Below are 16,986 nucleotides of genomic sequence, written 5' to 3'. Positions count from 1 at the left end.
TTGCCCTCAAACAAATGTGTTGGCTAGAAAGTTAAATATATACAATAAACTCCATCATGTATATCTTTTTTCATGAACTGTCAGCATAGTGGGGATCTGGCGTCTCCTCCCTGAGTATGTACAGAAACTGAGAGGAGACTGGCTCTATGGGCCTCCACACAACTCCTCTGTTAAATAAACACTACAACTACTACTACAACTGAGACATTATAAAAAGAAAAGCATTTTGTTTTGTTTTAGTGCTTTTTGCTTGCAGGTTTTATCAGCTGCTTTATCTGACAAAGGAAATTACTAAATTGGTTAAAGCTGGTAAAGTCTTTGCTCTGGTGGTTGTTCTCATTCTCTCCGTGTACATGAAGCCGATGTTATCGTCCTCCTAGATAAACATGATCCTCCCTCTTTGTTCTACTATCCACTGTCAGATAGAAAGACAAACTCAAAAGGCTAAATTGTATGAAATAAGCAGCTGCTTCTTAAAAAAAAAAAAGCCCACACAGTTTTCAGTTTTCAGTTAGCTATAATAGTTATGTTTATCATAAACAGCTAGAAGGCAAACAGGCTTAAAGCAACACAAAGCAAGTGCAGCTGAAGCAGCATAAACAAACAGGAAGAGACGAAGTGAGAGCAAGGCAAGGAGATTGTGTTATATGCGCCCATCTTTAAACATCACTGCAACTTTTTATAGTGCCACTTTAATTGTGACATCATTCCTATAAAAATTGAACGCACGGAATCAATATTGTTCGAAGCCTCTGTCTCACATCGGTGTTTCCCTCAAAACTCAACACCATCCCAGTTTTTAATTCTTCATTTGAAACACAGGTGCTGTATCAAACAAACACATTTAAGAATACATTTTAGGAGCATAAAAGCCTATGCAGTGTCATGTTAATGCTTTATATCTGTTGTCCATGAAGCTCTCATGATTTGAGCTAGGCGAGGTACGTTGTCATCTGCACACATTCCTGTCTGCTGACTCGTCACTGACACACACTGTATCTTCTGGGCTAAACAAATTCTTATTGTGTTTACATGGGCATAAAGTCCAGTTTAATCACAGAGCTACGCCAGGTCATCCACACTTCCCCTGTGTCCTCATGCAGAGGATAGCTGCATACTCTTATTGTGAAGCACCTACAGGAAATCTAATGTGTTTTGTGTCACCAAGGTTGCTGAGCTTTTATTTTTGCTCTTCTTCATTAAAAACAGAGCAAAGCAACAGGATGCTGTTTGCTCAGTAGATCAGTTTTAAATACTGCACCGAGAAAAAAAGCAGAAACAGGGAGCCGTTACATCAGGGGTGGCTGAGGATAACAAGCTGTTACTGTGGGCAACCTGTATCGAAAAATAAATGAATAAATAACAAAAAGCATCAGGGGCTCATTTTTACAAGATGACCCTTCTACTAGGCTTCTTGCATCATCATATAAAACCCTTGTAAATGTATCTCCTTTTGTGCCATAAAACAAGCCAGCGAATAGTTTCTAGTTAAATCTAGCTTGGTGGCATACACCATAAAAAACTGTAGAGACGAATAGAGGCTGCCAATCCTGTTGGCAACATTACTGTTTGTTTATCATAATTATATACATACTGCGTGTCTCCGATGCTCAGAAATGCTCCTTGGATCTAATGTAAAGGAGAAGAGAAGGGACAGAGAGTGATAGACAGAGGGGGAAGGTGCAAGGGCTGTGAGAAGGTCTTTATGTTTCATATCAGGGGGATTATCCAGTTGACCTTTGCACTTTAAACCTGTGGACTGGACTCAGCGAGGGGCAATTCCCACCAATGTGAGACCACTGTCTACGTGAATTAGTCAAAAACCACACTTGACCCCCGAGGGTCACGCTTAATCCAAGCCGTGCAGGGCCGGATGTGCCTGAGACTGAGCGGAGCGACCCACTTCTGTCACCGGGCAGGGGTGTTCCTCGTGAGGGACACAAAACAGATACGTCTTAATGATGTTTGAAAATGGGAGGCCCTCGCAGCATCTCGACCCCCCCCCCCCCCCCCCCCCCCCCCCCCCCCAGAGGCTCCATAACCCCCTCTTCTCTTTCTTCATCTTCCATCTGTGTTTTTTTCCTCTCCTCTCGCTCTGTGCCCCCTCCCACCCCACCGTCCTCACTAAGCCAGAGCTTGTTCCAGCGGTTGGAGGCCAATTATGTCCTCGTAGGTGTACCCATCAGATGATTGCAGAAGGGGGGATATTATGTTAAGCTGGTGAATGGTTGAACTTAAACCCCGATCCGACGTCTCTGCTTCACTTCAAAGCAATCAAGCGGGCTCCGTGCTGATTGGCCGAGGTGATTGAGGGTTCAGGGAGGAGGGTTTCATTCTGAATGTTAATTAGCGTTCAGTCTGAACCAACACAGGCAACAGTTTTCACTTAGTGTGTGTGTGTGTGTGTTTGTGTTTAGGGAGTACATTTCCCTTCTTTTGGTAGGTGTGCTCTCAAGTGGCTGGTGTATCATTTGCAAACATGGAGGCGAGCAGGTTGTTTTCATGATCATAAACACACCTGTGCGTTACACCAGCTAAAAGTGACAATGAACAGACTCGCCATCAAGGGAAATAAGTCACTCACCAGGAAGTGGCAGTAATCCAGCCACTCCAAACTCTGCCTACAAAGAAATAAACAAAGACATCATAAAGCCCTCTTTATCCCTCAATGACTATTCCCATAAATGCTTTAATCACCACTCCCTGGGGACTCAGCTTTGTGTGTGTGTATGTGTGTGTGTGGGTGTGTGCAACCGTCCTGTGATGTCCGACTGGTCCCAGCTCTGCACAGATGGGTCTATTTAGCTGCCAGGCGAGCCTGTAATTTACCAACATTCATTCATCTCTCTCCTCTTTTCTCTCTCTTTCTCCCTCCGTCTGGTGTTTTGTTCTTTTAATTGAATCGAGTGCGGTTGATCACAATGACTCGAAGTTATTGTGCGCGTACAATGTCAAGCGAGACTCCAGTGATACATCCCCTTATATGTAATCTTCAAACTCTGAAGTGGCTATCAGGGACATTTGTGTCAGCTGACTGCAGCAGCTTTAACAGTCTCCTGCCTCTTCTCCTTCTTTTCTCGGTTTCTGTAGTAGAGTGACTGTTGGAGAGTAAGGAATCAAGAGAGAGCTGGTTTTGTTCCAATTCATACACAGTAGACGTTTCAGTGGAGGCTGTGGAGATTAAAAGCATCTGAGTGTGTGAGAGAGCCAGTGAAAGTGCGCGTGAGTCTATGTGAGAATGTGTGGGGTTTTCTTTTTTTATGTGGATCTGTTTTAGTGCTCAGGACTTGGAGGTGAACTGCGTCAAGCTTTTGCCGGGTTGTTGGGCCGTCACATCAGATTAACCTCAAGAATCCAACCTTAGCTTGGACTTGTCTGAAAATCTCTTTGCCTTTTTTTTTGCTGCTTTCTTAGCATTTTATTAGCCTGTCTTCTCTCTTTTCTTTATCTCTCTTTATTTCTTTCTCTTTGCTTCTTGCTTCACCTACAATTCCGGTTTCATTTGAATTTTAGGACACATTAGGGATGACAGGTAGTTACTTCTGTGGGTCTTCTGTGTGTGTGTGTGTGTGTGTGTGTGTGTACTTCAGTGCAAGTGTGTATACACATGCGTGTATACAGTATGTGTTCATACCATGCTTTATGTGTTTACATGGTTGGACGACTGTAAGGTGATATGTGTTCATCACTCGGGAGCTTAAAGCTTCAGTATTAAGATGATGACAGGAGCTCAGAACAAAGATGGTGGTCCTCTCATCCCTCACCACAAACTAGGACTCATCCAGTTTGTGTGTGTGTGTGTGTGTGTGTTTTCATGAAAATCCAGTTAGCTTCCCCTTGAATGGATCAGATATCTTGAGACTCTGAGACCGCATTGGTTTATTTTCCGTTTCTTTAAGGAATAGACATGTTCTTTCTCTTATGTGTGTGTATGTGTGTGTGTGTGCGTGTGCAGATAGAAATGTTTTCCTGCTCATGCGAGAAGTGTTCTCAATTACTGCCTTAGTCAGAAGTGGAAACAGATGGTAGCAGATGACGGGAGACAAAGTAGCTCTGTCCTACCTACTCCTTGCTCTCTCTCTCTCGCTCCCTCTCTCTCACTCCGTTTCTCTCTCTCTCTCATACACACACACACACACACACACTCTTAAGAGCTAAATCACCCATTCACTTAAGAAAAACACGCACACTCTGTGCACACGTGCAACACAGACAAAGACAGTCCTTCAGTCATCTTGACACAGATCATCACTCATATTCATCCAGACATGAAAACAGAACACGCAGGCTTAGGCGTTGGTTTTCACTAAACCACAGTTCATTGAACTCGGGCCCAGTTTCCCATAAGCAATATTTGGACTGAGATCTCCTTTGTCCATTGACTACTGATGGAATAGGATGATCTTGCAGCTGAGTGGTGCTGAATGTCACTCAACCCCGGTCGCACGTCCACTTGGACTTTGAATTGAAATTTACGCCCTCCTTCGCCTCTTTACCCTCCTTTATATCACTTTCTTTCACACCTCTTTGGCATGTTTATTGCTATTTTCTTTCATCTTTCCTTCTCTCTTTCCTCACTTCTTCCTTCCTTACCCCTCTTCCAGCATCCTCTGCTTATCCTCTCCATCTTTCTCCCTGCTTTCCACCTCTTTCCTTTTCTTCATCCCACTTCTTTCTCTTGCCCTTCATCACAAAATGGCATCTGATAAAGGTGGAATAAATGTGGAACAATCATATTTAATGAAGATACTGTATCTTTCTAATCTAATAGACCAACTTTGCTCCCCCCCCTCCCTTTCCTCTGTCCACCTCTCATCCTCAGTGGGAGGAGATCAGTGTGATGGATGAGAGGAACACCCCGATGAGGACCTACCAGGTGTGTAACGTCATGGAGGCCAACCAGAACAACTGGCTGAGGACGCGCCACATCAGCAGAGAAGGGGCGCAGCGCGTCTACATTGAGATCAAGTTCACCCTGAGGGACTGTAATAGCCTGCCCGGGGTCCCTGGTACCTGCAAAGAGGTCTGCATCACTTAACAAACACACGCATGCAAGCTTTTTAACACATGGGCAGCATGGTGGCAGATAATGTCCTTGCAGCTGGAAGGTGTGTGTGTGTGTTTGTGTGTGTGTGTGTGTGGGTGTGTGTGTGTGTGTGTGTGTGTGTGTGTGTGTGTGTGTGTGTGTGTTTGTGAATGTTTAGGCCCTCCTGTCGCATTTCTGCTGCTTGTTTGTTCACTCTTGGTGAGCAAAGCCTTGAATTTGGACTTTAGCTCCATAGGTGTTGTGTAGCTGTCTGCTCTCTGAATTCCTTTTGGAGGGAAACAAGTAAAAAGACACATTTCTTCTTTTTTTTTAGATCAGTGGCACAGGAGTAAGTCTGATATGAATCATGGTGGAGGCAGAAATTGTTTGGAGTCTGTGGTCTGTCTGAAAAAAAAATTCTGAAATCCTAAACGTATTCTCTGACTCCGCTGTGCTCTTAGTCTTTTGAATAAAATTGAGTTAACTAACTAACATAAGGAGTGTTTTCTTTCACTTCTCAAATATGTAATTTAGTCGATACATATTGCATTTGTCATGAAAATGTTAGAGTAAATGCAACACGAATGAAAAACATTCACAAATTAGAACCATTTCACCTTACAGCGCTCGCGATGGCAGCTGAGTTTAGGGGCGCTTTGCTATTCAGCTAAATCAGCAAATTAACTTTAATGACAAATCTCTGCCTTTTCAATTAAACCTGCCTGATCTTCATGTTTGAGCTGATGCTGTATTGTTTGCTTTCACTGCAGCAGACGCTCATGACAGAAATATGAAAAGAAAGAAAGAAGTGGAAACATATTTCTTCTCTCTTAACAAGGTTGACTAGAAGTTAATTTTTTGTTTGTGAAGAGCCTGAAGCCACAAGTACTTGAGCATCAAACCTGCGATGAGGAAGGAATTTTGTGCCCATATTTCACAGAATATGGGTGATTTCACAGCATTCTGCTGTTTACATTTATGGGCACATACATATTAATGTACTGTAAGGCCTGACAAAAGGTGGTAGTTTTGTTTGTACTGTAATTATTGCTTTCTATGTAATCAGAGCTTATTATGCACATCATACGACACAACAAAGCAGGAAAAGGGCATTTCAAATAAACATACACATACACACAGACTGACGCACACTTTGATGGCTGATGAATAAATAGACAAGAGGCGAGAAAAGACTGACATGAGCGAATCGCTGCAGAATGAAACAGATGATGCTCCAGAGGCCTCTTTTGTGGCTGCTTGTATATTTTAACTATATACTGTATATATATTTTTTATTCTTTTTTTTACAGTCCCCTATTCTCTCATATCAGCCAGATATCACTGCTCCTCTGTATTCATTTCTCTCTGCTTTGTATGCCCCCTGCACCCTCTTCACTCTCATTACATCTCCAGAATGACTAGTGAAGATAATATGAGTCAGTACAGAGCTGCGCTTTCATGAAACTGCAGACAGTGCTGCCGACTGACCATCGAGTCAGAGGGACTTGAGATTTGAAGTGAAGCAGGAGAATAGCTAGAGGACGGACTTTCTGACTTTTATCTGTCTCTTCACTGTGTGTTATTCTGCCTTGTGTGATCACTTACATTTCTAGAGTTTGAACGGTGATGGATGTTGTTTTTTTTTTTTGTTGTTTTTTTTTGCAGACATTCAACATGTACTACTATGAGTCCAACAATGCCAACCTGTGGTTCATCAAGGAAAGCCAATATGTCAAGATTGATACTATTGCTGCAGATGAGAGCTTTACACAGGTATGGGCGCCCATTAAACTCCATCTGTGTGTACGTGGCCATATGATCCTCATGCTCATATAAAAGAGCTGCATTCCAAAATAAGATATTCATCATTTGCCACATACCCTTTGAAAATGAATCGGGATTTGAATGTGGGTTGTATTTTAAACTTAATCATCATCATTCCATTTGCTTGCAAAATTTGTCAGGATTTTGAGGACATAATTATTTCTATCTTGGAAATGCAGTTGCTGAGTTTCTGGCAATGTTTTACCTAAATAAAATAGCAACCTTTTAGACTGGAAAAAAAAAATGCTCCGATTGAATGCTCACATGTAAAAGAAGTAAGACATGTAAAATGTCCTTTGTCCACAGGTGGACGTCGGTGACCGCGTCATGAAGTTAAACACGGAGGTGCGTGACATCAGCAACCTGAGTAAAAAGGGTTTTTACCTGGCCTTCCAGGACCTGGGCGCCTGTATCGCTCTGGTCTCTGTCAGGGTCTTCTACAAGAAGTGCCCCCTCACTGTGCTCAACTTGGCCCAGTTCCCCGACACAATAACAGGCGGAGACACTGCGCTGGTGGAGGTCCACGGTGTGTGTGTGAATGCCTCCGAGGAGTTCGAGGCTCCCAAGATGTACTGCAGTGCAGATGGAGGTTGGCTGGTTCCCATCGGGAGATGTGTGTGCAAACCGGGCTTCGAGGAGAACAAGGACGTCTGCCAGCGTGAGTGGGGCAGTGGGGGGGGGGTCCCCGGGGGCATGTGTGGGATGTATTTGTAAGTGTGGGAATGTGTGTGTTTGTGTGTGTTGTGAGCAAGACAGAGAGACAGAGAAGGACAAATTTAGAGCATGAGATAGAAAACAGTGCACGGTGTCGTGATGTAGTTGCTTTAATGCTTCTGTATATACAAAGCAAATTTATTATTGCACAATTTACCCCTGAGTGAATGTTTTATAGTGTGTGTATAGTGTACGAACAGGCCTGATCAAGGTTGGCCTTCTGATATTATATGTGTGTGTGTGACTCCTCAACAGCTCACACAAGTGCACTTACAAACAAAGCACAGCAATCATCTCCATCCGGCTCACGATGTAAATAAGTGGCGTGTGCGTGTGCGTGCGCACCTGTATGTCTTCGTGGAGACGTTTCATCACTCATATATGAGTTTTGTTGTGAAACTGAGGATGGAAAGACAACGACTGTGTATTTAGGTTACTGACTGCACTGTCTTTGTGTGACTGTGTGTGTCAGCACGGGTGTCATAACTCTGAGTGACTTTTATACAGCTCCCAGCTCTGTGAGGACAGTTCTCACACAGGAAAGGGTAGGAGTTGCTTTAAGGCATATCCTCTTTTTCTTTTCTTTTTTTCAAGGATGTGCATGTGTCTGTGTGTGTGTGTGTGTGTGTGTGTGTGTGTGTGTATTTGTCAGAGCCGAATATCTCATTTTCCCTGCTGAGTAGAGGAGAGCGGTAAGAGAGAGTGTATGTGTGTGTGTGTGTCTGTGTGTGTGAGAGAGAGAAAGTGCTTATTGATGTGTGTTTGTGTTGTAGGAGGAGAGGGAAAGGTATGCCTTAGGAAGCAGATTATTGAGTCGTAAAACTCCACAGATGGTGTGTGTGTGTGTGTGCAGTATGTGTGTGTATATACTGTGTGTGTGTACATGCATTTGAGTGAGCAAGCTGTATTAGACTCACGCCGTCACCTGTCCCCACGGGCTCACTTCCTCCCCGAAAAAAAAAAAAAAAAAGGGAAAATGGAATCATAGATATTCATCGCTGCAAACTTGGAATCGGTGCACATAATGCATTTTCAGTTGTTTTGGAGAAGCAGCCGCCAAGACACCGAGAAAACTTGGCAGCTGGGCCTTAGAGACAAGTGAATAAGAACAAGCTGTACTGTGTAGTTTGCAGACTGGTAATGTGCACAGATTGTGGCAGAACTCCGGCTGCATCTCAATCATCAAACACCGACTGTTGAGCTACATGTCTGTCTTGTAAAGTGACACGCCGCAGTTATTTGAGAGGTGAGCTCACTGACAGCTTATCAAATGATTTCACTACCTACAGTGTGCAGGTCCATGTCACATTCCCTGTACTGAAGCTGTATTTGAAGTCAGTCTGACGCAGCAAAGCGGTTGACCTCGGTGATCTCCATGACCTCATCAGTCTGCTCCCTCGGTCTCATCACTCCGCAGAGAATAAATAGAGCAGCGTAAGCGCATTTAACAAGCTCGCTTTAACTCAATAACACCATGCGCGCGTGTGTGTGTGTGCGTGCGCGCGCTGTAGTTGTGTGCAGAAGTCATGATGAAGTCTTATTGGCAGTCTGAGGTCAGAGGTCAGGGAATATATGTGTCCCTCGTCTGATAAGTTACGGGCACTACAGATGAGGCACGCGTGGAGAACTGGTGTCCATTGTCTTCAACACAGGAAGGAAATTCAGGATTTCGGTTTCAGTTCTTTTCATGGCAGATTTTCTGGTGTGGCAATTATTCTGGAAACAATCAAAAAGCATTTTTCAATAGATTTTAATCCCTTCGTGGTGAATTGAAGCTTCTCCGCCGCAGGGTTGTCTGCGCCACCTACTCGGTATTAGGAAAAACATTTTTGTGGGATCTTGGGGGGGGATTTGCATACCAATGAGCTGGAGAATTTGCTGTCCCACGTATGTCAGCCTAACACATCTCATACTTGTTTGTTGCCTATGAAATAATGCCAAATTGACACCCAGGAAACCAGCTTTCTTTTGTTAAAACTGCTTTGATGCCTGTGCCGTTTCTCCTGCGCGTGCCTGTGTTCTGATGCTGTTCCCTTCCCTCGTCAAAATTTCACTTATGCCTACTAATGTAACTGCATCTGTAATCAGGCTGCTTTTAACAAAGACATGAGAGGACACAGAGAAGTACAACAAGCCAGTGTGTTGCACTTTAATGTGTCCCAGAGAGAACAAGGGCCAGGCTTTTAAAGAGTCCTCTCAGTGCTCAGCGTCAGCTCCAAACAAAAGGTTCCTGCCCTGACACAGTCTGAGGGTCTTCCATAGGGAAAACACACTCGGCTAATGCATTTAAATCACCCTCTCTCATTTGCTGTCACACAAAGAGATGAGGGGGTGAGGTGGGGGAGAGAGCTGAGAAAAGGAGCAGGAGGGCATTTGTAATTATCACCAGCGAGCAGGTGAACAGGTCTTTTAGCGGACGGGCGCCTTGAATTCTCTTCCTCTTGTTCTTTTTGTGTGTCTGCCTGTTTTGGTCTTTTCTACCATTTAGCTGCTCTGATGCTCATTGTTTTCCTGCTCTAATGTTCCGTGTGAGTCTTCTCACAGTGTTTTGGCCTCTCCCGCCTCCTCTTTTTGTCTCTGTTTCACTCTCCTTCTCCATCTGACTCCCATTCTCTCTCTCTCTCTCTCTCTCTCTCTGTCCCTGTCTCTCTCTCTTTCCCTCTCGGTGTGTGAGGCGCTAATGGAATCATTACTAGCCTCTCTGTGTTAGACAAACACCAGACACCACCAATTACAGCCATTTTTTTTTTCTCAATCTCTGGCTCCTCGCTGCTATTTTCTAACCTTGCTCTGCTGTCTGCTTCTATAATGGGACAGGTCTCCTCCTCTCTCCCTCTACAAGCCTCCCAATTTTGCTCCTCACCCATCTTTTCTGATATTGTCTTCCTTTTTCACCTCACCATTTTTCCTTCTGTCTCCCTCCTCCTCCTCCTCCTCCTCCTCCTCTTCCTCCTCGCAGCGCCCATCTCCTCTGTCTGTTCTCGTTAAACATTTATAGATCACGGGTTCATCTTTCTCTTTTTCTATTTTCCCACCCCATGCATGCTTCCTATTCCCTAAAGTGAGGCGTGTTTAGTGTGTTTATATGTGTGTATATGATTTGATGGTGTTAATGTCACTGGTTTAGATTCAACCTGCTGGATTGTTTTATGACAAACAGGGTTGTCGCTCACACGGACAGAAGCAGAGACTATGTGATTGGAGAAAGTGAGATTCATGGGAAATGAGGTCTTAATTTTGAGACAAAACCAGTAGCTTGCGACAATGATGTCACATTGACATTATGTTGTTGTTGAAAAAAAATACCCAGATCTGACTGGAGAATCCATGTCAATCCAAATGGAAGTTGGAGGAACCTTTACCCTACCTTTACCCGTTTGCCTGTAATTTACAGCTACACAAAGAGGCACATTCCACGTGTTCAGGTGGCCTGCTGTGCACTGACTAACACGCTCTTTAGGTTACAATGGCAAGTAATTGGAATGAAATGGAAAAATGGAAGTGTACTGAATTAACACTGTGCTCTTACTGTGCTTTATATAATAACTAAAATTGCATGAACTTTTCCTTTGAAATATCACAACGTACCAGCATGTTTCTAGAAAATTATGCCTGAAAAATAAATGCTGTAATTTGCTAAAAGAACTTTAGCGTTTAACAGACATTACACAAACAGGAAGGCACTTGTTGGGGACGATTTTTAGCAGCGGATTAATACACATTCAGTTCGCTTGTGAGTTTTTAACACAGTAGGACGATGTATGTCGGAGGAATTTAAATAAACTGTTCACTTATCATAACTGAGGAATATGGCAGTCAACAGTGTGGCTCACTGACGTGTTTCTGATAGTTTCTGGAGTCTGTACTTGTTTGTTGGATCAACACGTCACCGGTTTCAGTCTTGTCATGGAATCTGTTGACGGTAAGAAAAATATAGCCAGCCCTAACCTTTAATGTTACGTAACGCTGCAACTGTGAAACACATATTGGTTCTTTTTCGTTTGTGTTGTTTTCTCCACCTTTGGGTTTCATCTGCGCTGAGGCGTGCACTAAACACAACGATGGCCATGGCTCTGCCGCTCAATCACATGAAATCTTACTCATCTGCTTTGTCACCACTGGAGTTGCATAATCTCTCTCTCTCTCTCTCTCTATCTCTCTCTCTCTCTCTCTCTCTCTCTCACTCACTCACTTATTCGAACACATACTCTCTCTGCCTCTCTCTGTCACATACATTTGCAGACCCTTGTCACTTCTCCTCCATCTCTCTCTACCCCATGCAGAGGCCTCTGTCTGTAAAGCTGAAAGCCCCCCGCCTCGTTCGCTCTCCTGCCTTCTCTCCTCTCTGTGTCTTTGTCTCTTGTGCATTCTGTTTCTGTTCTCCCTCTCTGTTTCTGTCTGCCACTGTTCCCTCTGCACCCTCCATTTCCACCTCGTACTCCCTTGCCCTCTCCTGCTGTCTCTCTGTCTCACAGCTGGCAGAGGATGTAGTGAATATTCCTCTCAAAACCTCTCCTGCTTTAAGCCCTAGGGGTACACGCTGAAGGGCAGGAGTGTGTGTGTCGGCGTGTATGTGTGTGTGTGCGTGTGTGTTGCAGTGACTAAGTATGTGTTTGTGTGTGTGTTCTGTCCTTCTCTGTGTGTCTGACAGCACCAATTACTGCCTCAGATGCCTGAGAGATGGAGGAGACGGAGTGGAGAAGGACAGATACCTGTCACCTCAACACAAGTTCTCTTGCTCTCATCTCTCTCTCCTCCTCAGCGGGCAAAAGTAATATAGGTCAGCATGACATGTCTGTCCGTCGGCCAGCTCTACCTGTCTAATGGTCTCCTTCTTCCCTTTTCTTATTCATTTGTCTGTTTGATGCTGCCAGTATGGAGCAAAAACTTGTTTTACAAGAGGAATTTTCAAAAGTCACACCACACTCCTCATGCTGATTCGACTTAGCTCTCCTGCTGTTCTTTTCACATCTCAAATTGGACAGAAAACCAAAGTGTGAATCACTGAAAAGGAAAAAAAAAGATCCAACGTGCATCCAATCCGGTGTAAATTGTCTCATCGACTATGTGTTCATTCTGTGGACACGGACAATGCTTGTGATTTCTGGACTTAAAAAATATATATATTAAAGAAATACAGCTGTTCATCATCTGTGGGATGCATATTTGGAAAGTTATTGCAACCATTTGCTCTTTCTTAGCCTGAGATAAGCAGATTCATATCAATCTTGTGTCTGCGCATTAAAAGAATAGTTCAATATTTTCAGAAACATCCTCATTCTTGATGAAAGTTGGATGACAAGATTTGATACCACTCTGTATGATAAGTATGAAGCTGGGCTTGGTTAGGTAACAAAATCCACCCACCACCAGCACCTCTAAAGCTCAACTGTTAACACATTATATCTTTGAAGTGTAAAAACAACATGTTGCATTGTAAGGGGGAGGGAGGGGGAGTGATGTGCCAGACTACTTCTTGGCTGGACACAGTAACTTTCTGGAGTCTTGTTGTCACGGTGAGGTGGCCACTGGTCAGGTTTGGTACCATTGTGCCTGTGCAGAGATCAAAACCAAAATCTGCGCTCATCAACTTTATCTGGCAACTCAAAGTAAGAGATGGTTCACACTGTTGTCCGCCACAAAATAGCTCCAATGTTCAACTGTACCTTTAAGGCACAGCCATGTAACCTGTAAGCCAGGCAAACATCACTTCACACCGCCCCACATCCCCGTACACACTTAAAACCCCATTTGACCACGACTATGAGATCATAACTTTTGGAATGGATAACTAAAGCCTGCACAATGTCATTTTCACAGGAGGAAAAAAAAAAAAACAAAAAAACTGCAGGGTCATATTTTTGGAAAACATTGCCCAACCTGTGAAGGGGAATTCGGCTTTCTGTCTGCCCAGTGACAAACAGCGATCAAAGGCCTCCTGCTCAGCCGCTCAGTCGATCAGACCTGGCTCTGACCACAGCACAGCAGGAAAGGCTTTACAGTAAAAGCCTTTGTTTGTTCTCCACAAGAAAACCTACATTCTGTGCGGATAAGTGGAAGTTATATGATACATGCATTGTAAAAGCTCCATCAAGATATGCACTCAGATGAATATAATGAAAGAAAGACTGTGACCACGAAAAAGACAGCATGCACATACACACACACACACACCAGGACACAATACATTTTTGAATTTTATATCTCATAAGAGGATTGCAGTCTCTGTTCATAATGAAAGGTTTGAGCAGGGAACAGATGTAGGAAAAGGATAATCTTCGCACCTGTGTAAGAGGTTGAGCTCATTTACAGAGTGTGTGCGTGTGCGTGTGTGTGCGTGTGTGTGCGCGCATGTGTGTTGAAAGCTCAGTAGGGAACCTGCCTTTCTCTATTGCCTCTCCAACACAGTGCTTGATCTCTGCCTCTATGCCTCTACCTTTACAAGAGAAGTGTGTGGACAGTGAAGGCAGCGGGTGAAGTGAGCATTTTTATGTTGATCACATACAGACTTTTGAAGGTCAAGGGCTCCCTCCTGCATGTAGTATGTTCTCACACACACACACACACACACACACACACACACACACACACACACACACACACACACACACACACACACACACACACACACACACACACAGTTCTCTCATTTCTTTGCTCTTCTCTTGGTGGCAGCTCAGGGAGCTAGAGAGCACAAAGGTGTGGGTAGGAAGGGAGTGGGCGGCTAACAGAAGGATTTAGGCAGCAAGTAGAGAGATTTTTTGTGTGTACAATACCACGCAATGTGTGTATGTATGTGTGTGTGTGTGTGTGCTTGCATGCGTGTGTGTGTGTGTGTGTGTGTACACTGCTGCAGGCATTAGGGCATTAAGCTGTTGAAGTGTTAGCCAGCAGGGTGTTATTACTAGCCAGATGTTCTTAAAGGACAAATGGATATATGGGCCAAGTAAAGGCCAGTCATCTGTCCTTCTATCTGTCTGTGTAAGTGTGTGTCTTTCTGCTGCTCCGCCTGCCTGACTTCACTTTTCATTTATTTGGATAATGACAGCCACCTTTGCCTTCATTTCTCCTTTATTCGCCTTTATCTCCACTCTCTCACATGTCCCTCCTAAACTCCATCCCTTTTCCCACTCCCTCCTTCTCATCTCCTCTCTTTTGTGTTTGAATAAATGACACACAAAATCACAAAGGGTTAGGCGCTCTCGCTATATCCTCTACACACCATAGTCCCCGTCTACATACCCACACAGCACTGACCCAGATAATGTCTATTCACACAGAGCCTCCCAGCCCAGCTCCTCTGTCGCCATGGCGGATCACTCGCCAGACACAAGCTGAGTTGCCAAAAGCCACCTTAGCACCAAGATGGTGTTTGCACCGCTGAAGTGTTAGCCGCAATGAAACCTGTGGACATCAAGGGGGCCGTGGGAGACAGGACCTCATGTAGCTCAGTGGAGTCTGGTGCAGTGTGTTGAGCTGTGTGAACAAAACCCGCAGAGAAAAAAAGAGGAAAAAGCAGGCCAAGGACTGAGAAACTGTTAACGCATGTTTCAACTCTTCACATCCTTATATAGCACTATTCCCCACAGACAGAGGCAGGGAGAGAGGAGAGAGGTGTAGAGGGCAGAGCGTGTCCCCTCTGGGTACAGTTGTCATTAACTGCCTGCGTTTCATATGCTGTTGAGTTTCCAGTTAGGGATAAACATGTGTGCACTCATGGGAAAGTTCATAATTTTCACATTTCTCCAGTGTTGAATTCGTGTTGAGTTTGCTCCATTTAAGATCTAAAGGTTTAAAGAGAGGGGAGTGTGAGTGTGTGCAACAGAGAGCAGAGGAGGCGTGCAGGCAGCCGGCGGGGCCGCTGAACCGGCGAACACAGGAACAGGAAAGCAGCCATTGACCCCTTCCCCTTACGCCCCTCCCTCGCTCTCTTTCTAGTTTATGGATGGCTTCCAGATGTACGATCGGCCTGTCAGACTGATTGGGCTGGCGTTGCACAGTTATTGCGTTATTGCTCAGCTCCAAACACGACGTACAGATGTAGCCACAGTCAAAGTCCAATTTGTTGCTGCTTTCATATGCTGTACAGCTGCACTATTATTCCACACGCCAAGAGGAACCATTCAGAAAATTCAAATAGACTTTTCAGCTCCAGCGTTGGCCAAACCAAAGAATGGTTAGACAGAATCTAATGAGAGATGCGACAGATTATGTCTCATTTTTGAATATGCTTGTTTGGACCAGCTGCTGCATTATTACAGTATATAAATGGAAAATTTCTACTGTGGCTGCAGAGACGTGAGGCAGAGATTCAGCATGAGATAAAAGGGACAGGTGCGTGGTACTGCTCTAAAAACAATGGGATTTTTGTCATTGTATTTTGGCCAGTTTATCTGACCAGCTTATCCGCATGGTCAACAGTTGGACATCAGCTCATGGAGGCAATTAAAGCTGTAATATGTAACTTTTCTGCAATAAAATGTCTCAAAAACGACCTATCTAGTCCTATCTTATATATTATATAATTATATAAGTTACTTAGGTTTATATAAACCTACAGAAATCTGTGAATTTAATCATGGTAACAGTTCATTTTATTTGGTGGCCTGTCAGTGGCGTCATATCCCCTTCTGTGGTCGCCTGCCAGAAATGGTGAAAACTGACGTTCGATCTAGTTTTAAGACACATATTTTATGTTACACTTTTGAGATCTTGGTCATTTTAAACTATAAATTTTAACAGGATCAAGGATTTTAGTCATCAGACGTCTGAATCTTAAGTGATCAGAGAAACAATAAGACGTCTTGTGTCCGCTGAACACGTCAGACAGACTTTGAAAACCCCTGATCCAAAACATAATATTTTTGAAAATGAGAAGTAAATTAAATTAATTAATTAATTAAATCTGTGAGTTACAGCTAAATGAAACACTAAAATGTGCAAGTTTTAGTCACGTTTAACACTCGTGCGCAAAAATATAATCTCAGTCTTGATCATTTTTAAATGAAGCTGATAATAAATGAGGCCAAAGATAACAGCATAAAGCATAACGTTTATGTCAGGCATTGAGATCTCCTCTCTTCATGGATCCCTGCCACCCAGCTGCATCCATTGCTCTTATAAAAATAACCATTGATGTCTGTGATTGTCATTACATTTAAGGCTCTTCATAAGATCTGATTGTTTTGTCAATATTTATTTGTCACACTGAGAAGCTCCTCAGGTCCTGAGCTGTTCAGATCTTGTTATGGAGCGCACAAAAGGGACATGCAGCGGCAATTTTCCCCAAGAGGGGACTTTTGTATGTGACACCCTTGACTTCCTGCACGGCGCTGGGTGCCGGGGTGTCAAGGACGTGTTTAAGATTGAGGGAAAGTTTTATATATGAAAGGACTTTTTCATTTGTTAACAAGGTAATGCTG

General features: G+C 43.8%; 1 protein-coding gene across 1 annotated transcript in view; it reads left to right on the top strand.

Annotated features, from left to right (window-relative positions):
- The window catches only part of LOC111228752 (ephrin type-A receptor 3-like), a 103,528-nt gene that overhangs the window by 18,394 nt on the left and 68,148 nt on the right, over positions 1–16,986 (top strand). Inside the window, exons 3-5 of the mRNA XM_022754774.1 lie at positions 4,823–5,023; positions 6,692–6,799; positions 7,157–7,508. Of these exons, the coding sequence (XP_022610495.1) occupies positions 4,823–5,023; positions 6,692–6,799; positions 7,157–7,508 (661 nt within the window). The remainder of the gene's footprint in view (positions 1–4,822; positions 5,024–6,691; positions 6,800–7,156; positions 7,509–16,986) is intronic.

Source organism: Seriola dumerili, unplaced genomic scaffold (assembly GCF_002260705.1).
Source record: "Seriola dumerili isolate Sdu_G_001 unplaced genomic scaffold, Sdu_1.0 BDQW01000226.1, whole genome shotgun sequence".
In the NCBI taxonomy this organism is placed as follows: domain Eukaryota; kingdom Metazoa; phylum Chordata; class Actinopteri; order Carangiformes; family Carangidae; genus Seriola; species Seriola dumerili.
This window is presented reverse-complemented; position numbering and strand designations above follow the sequence as displayed.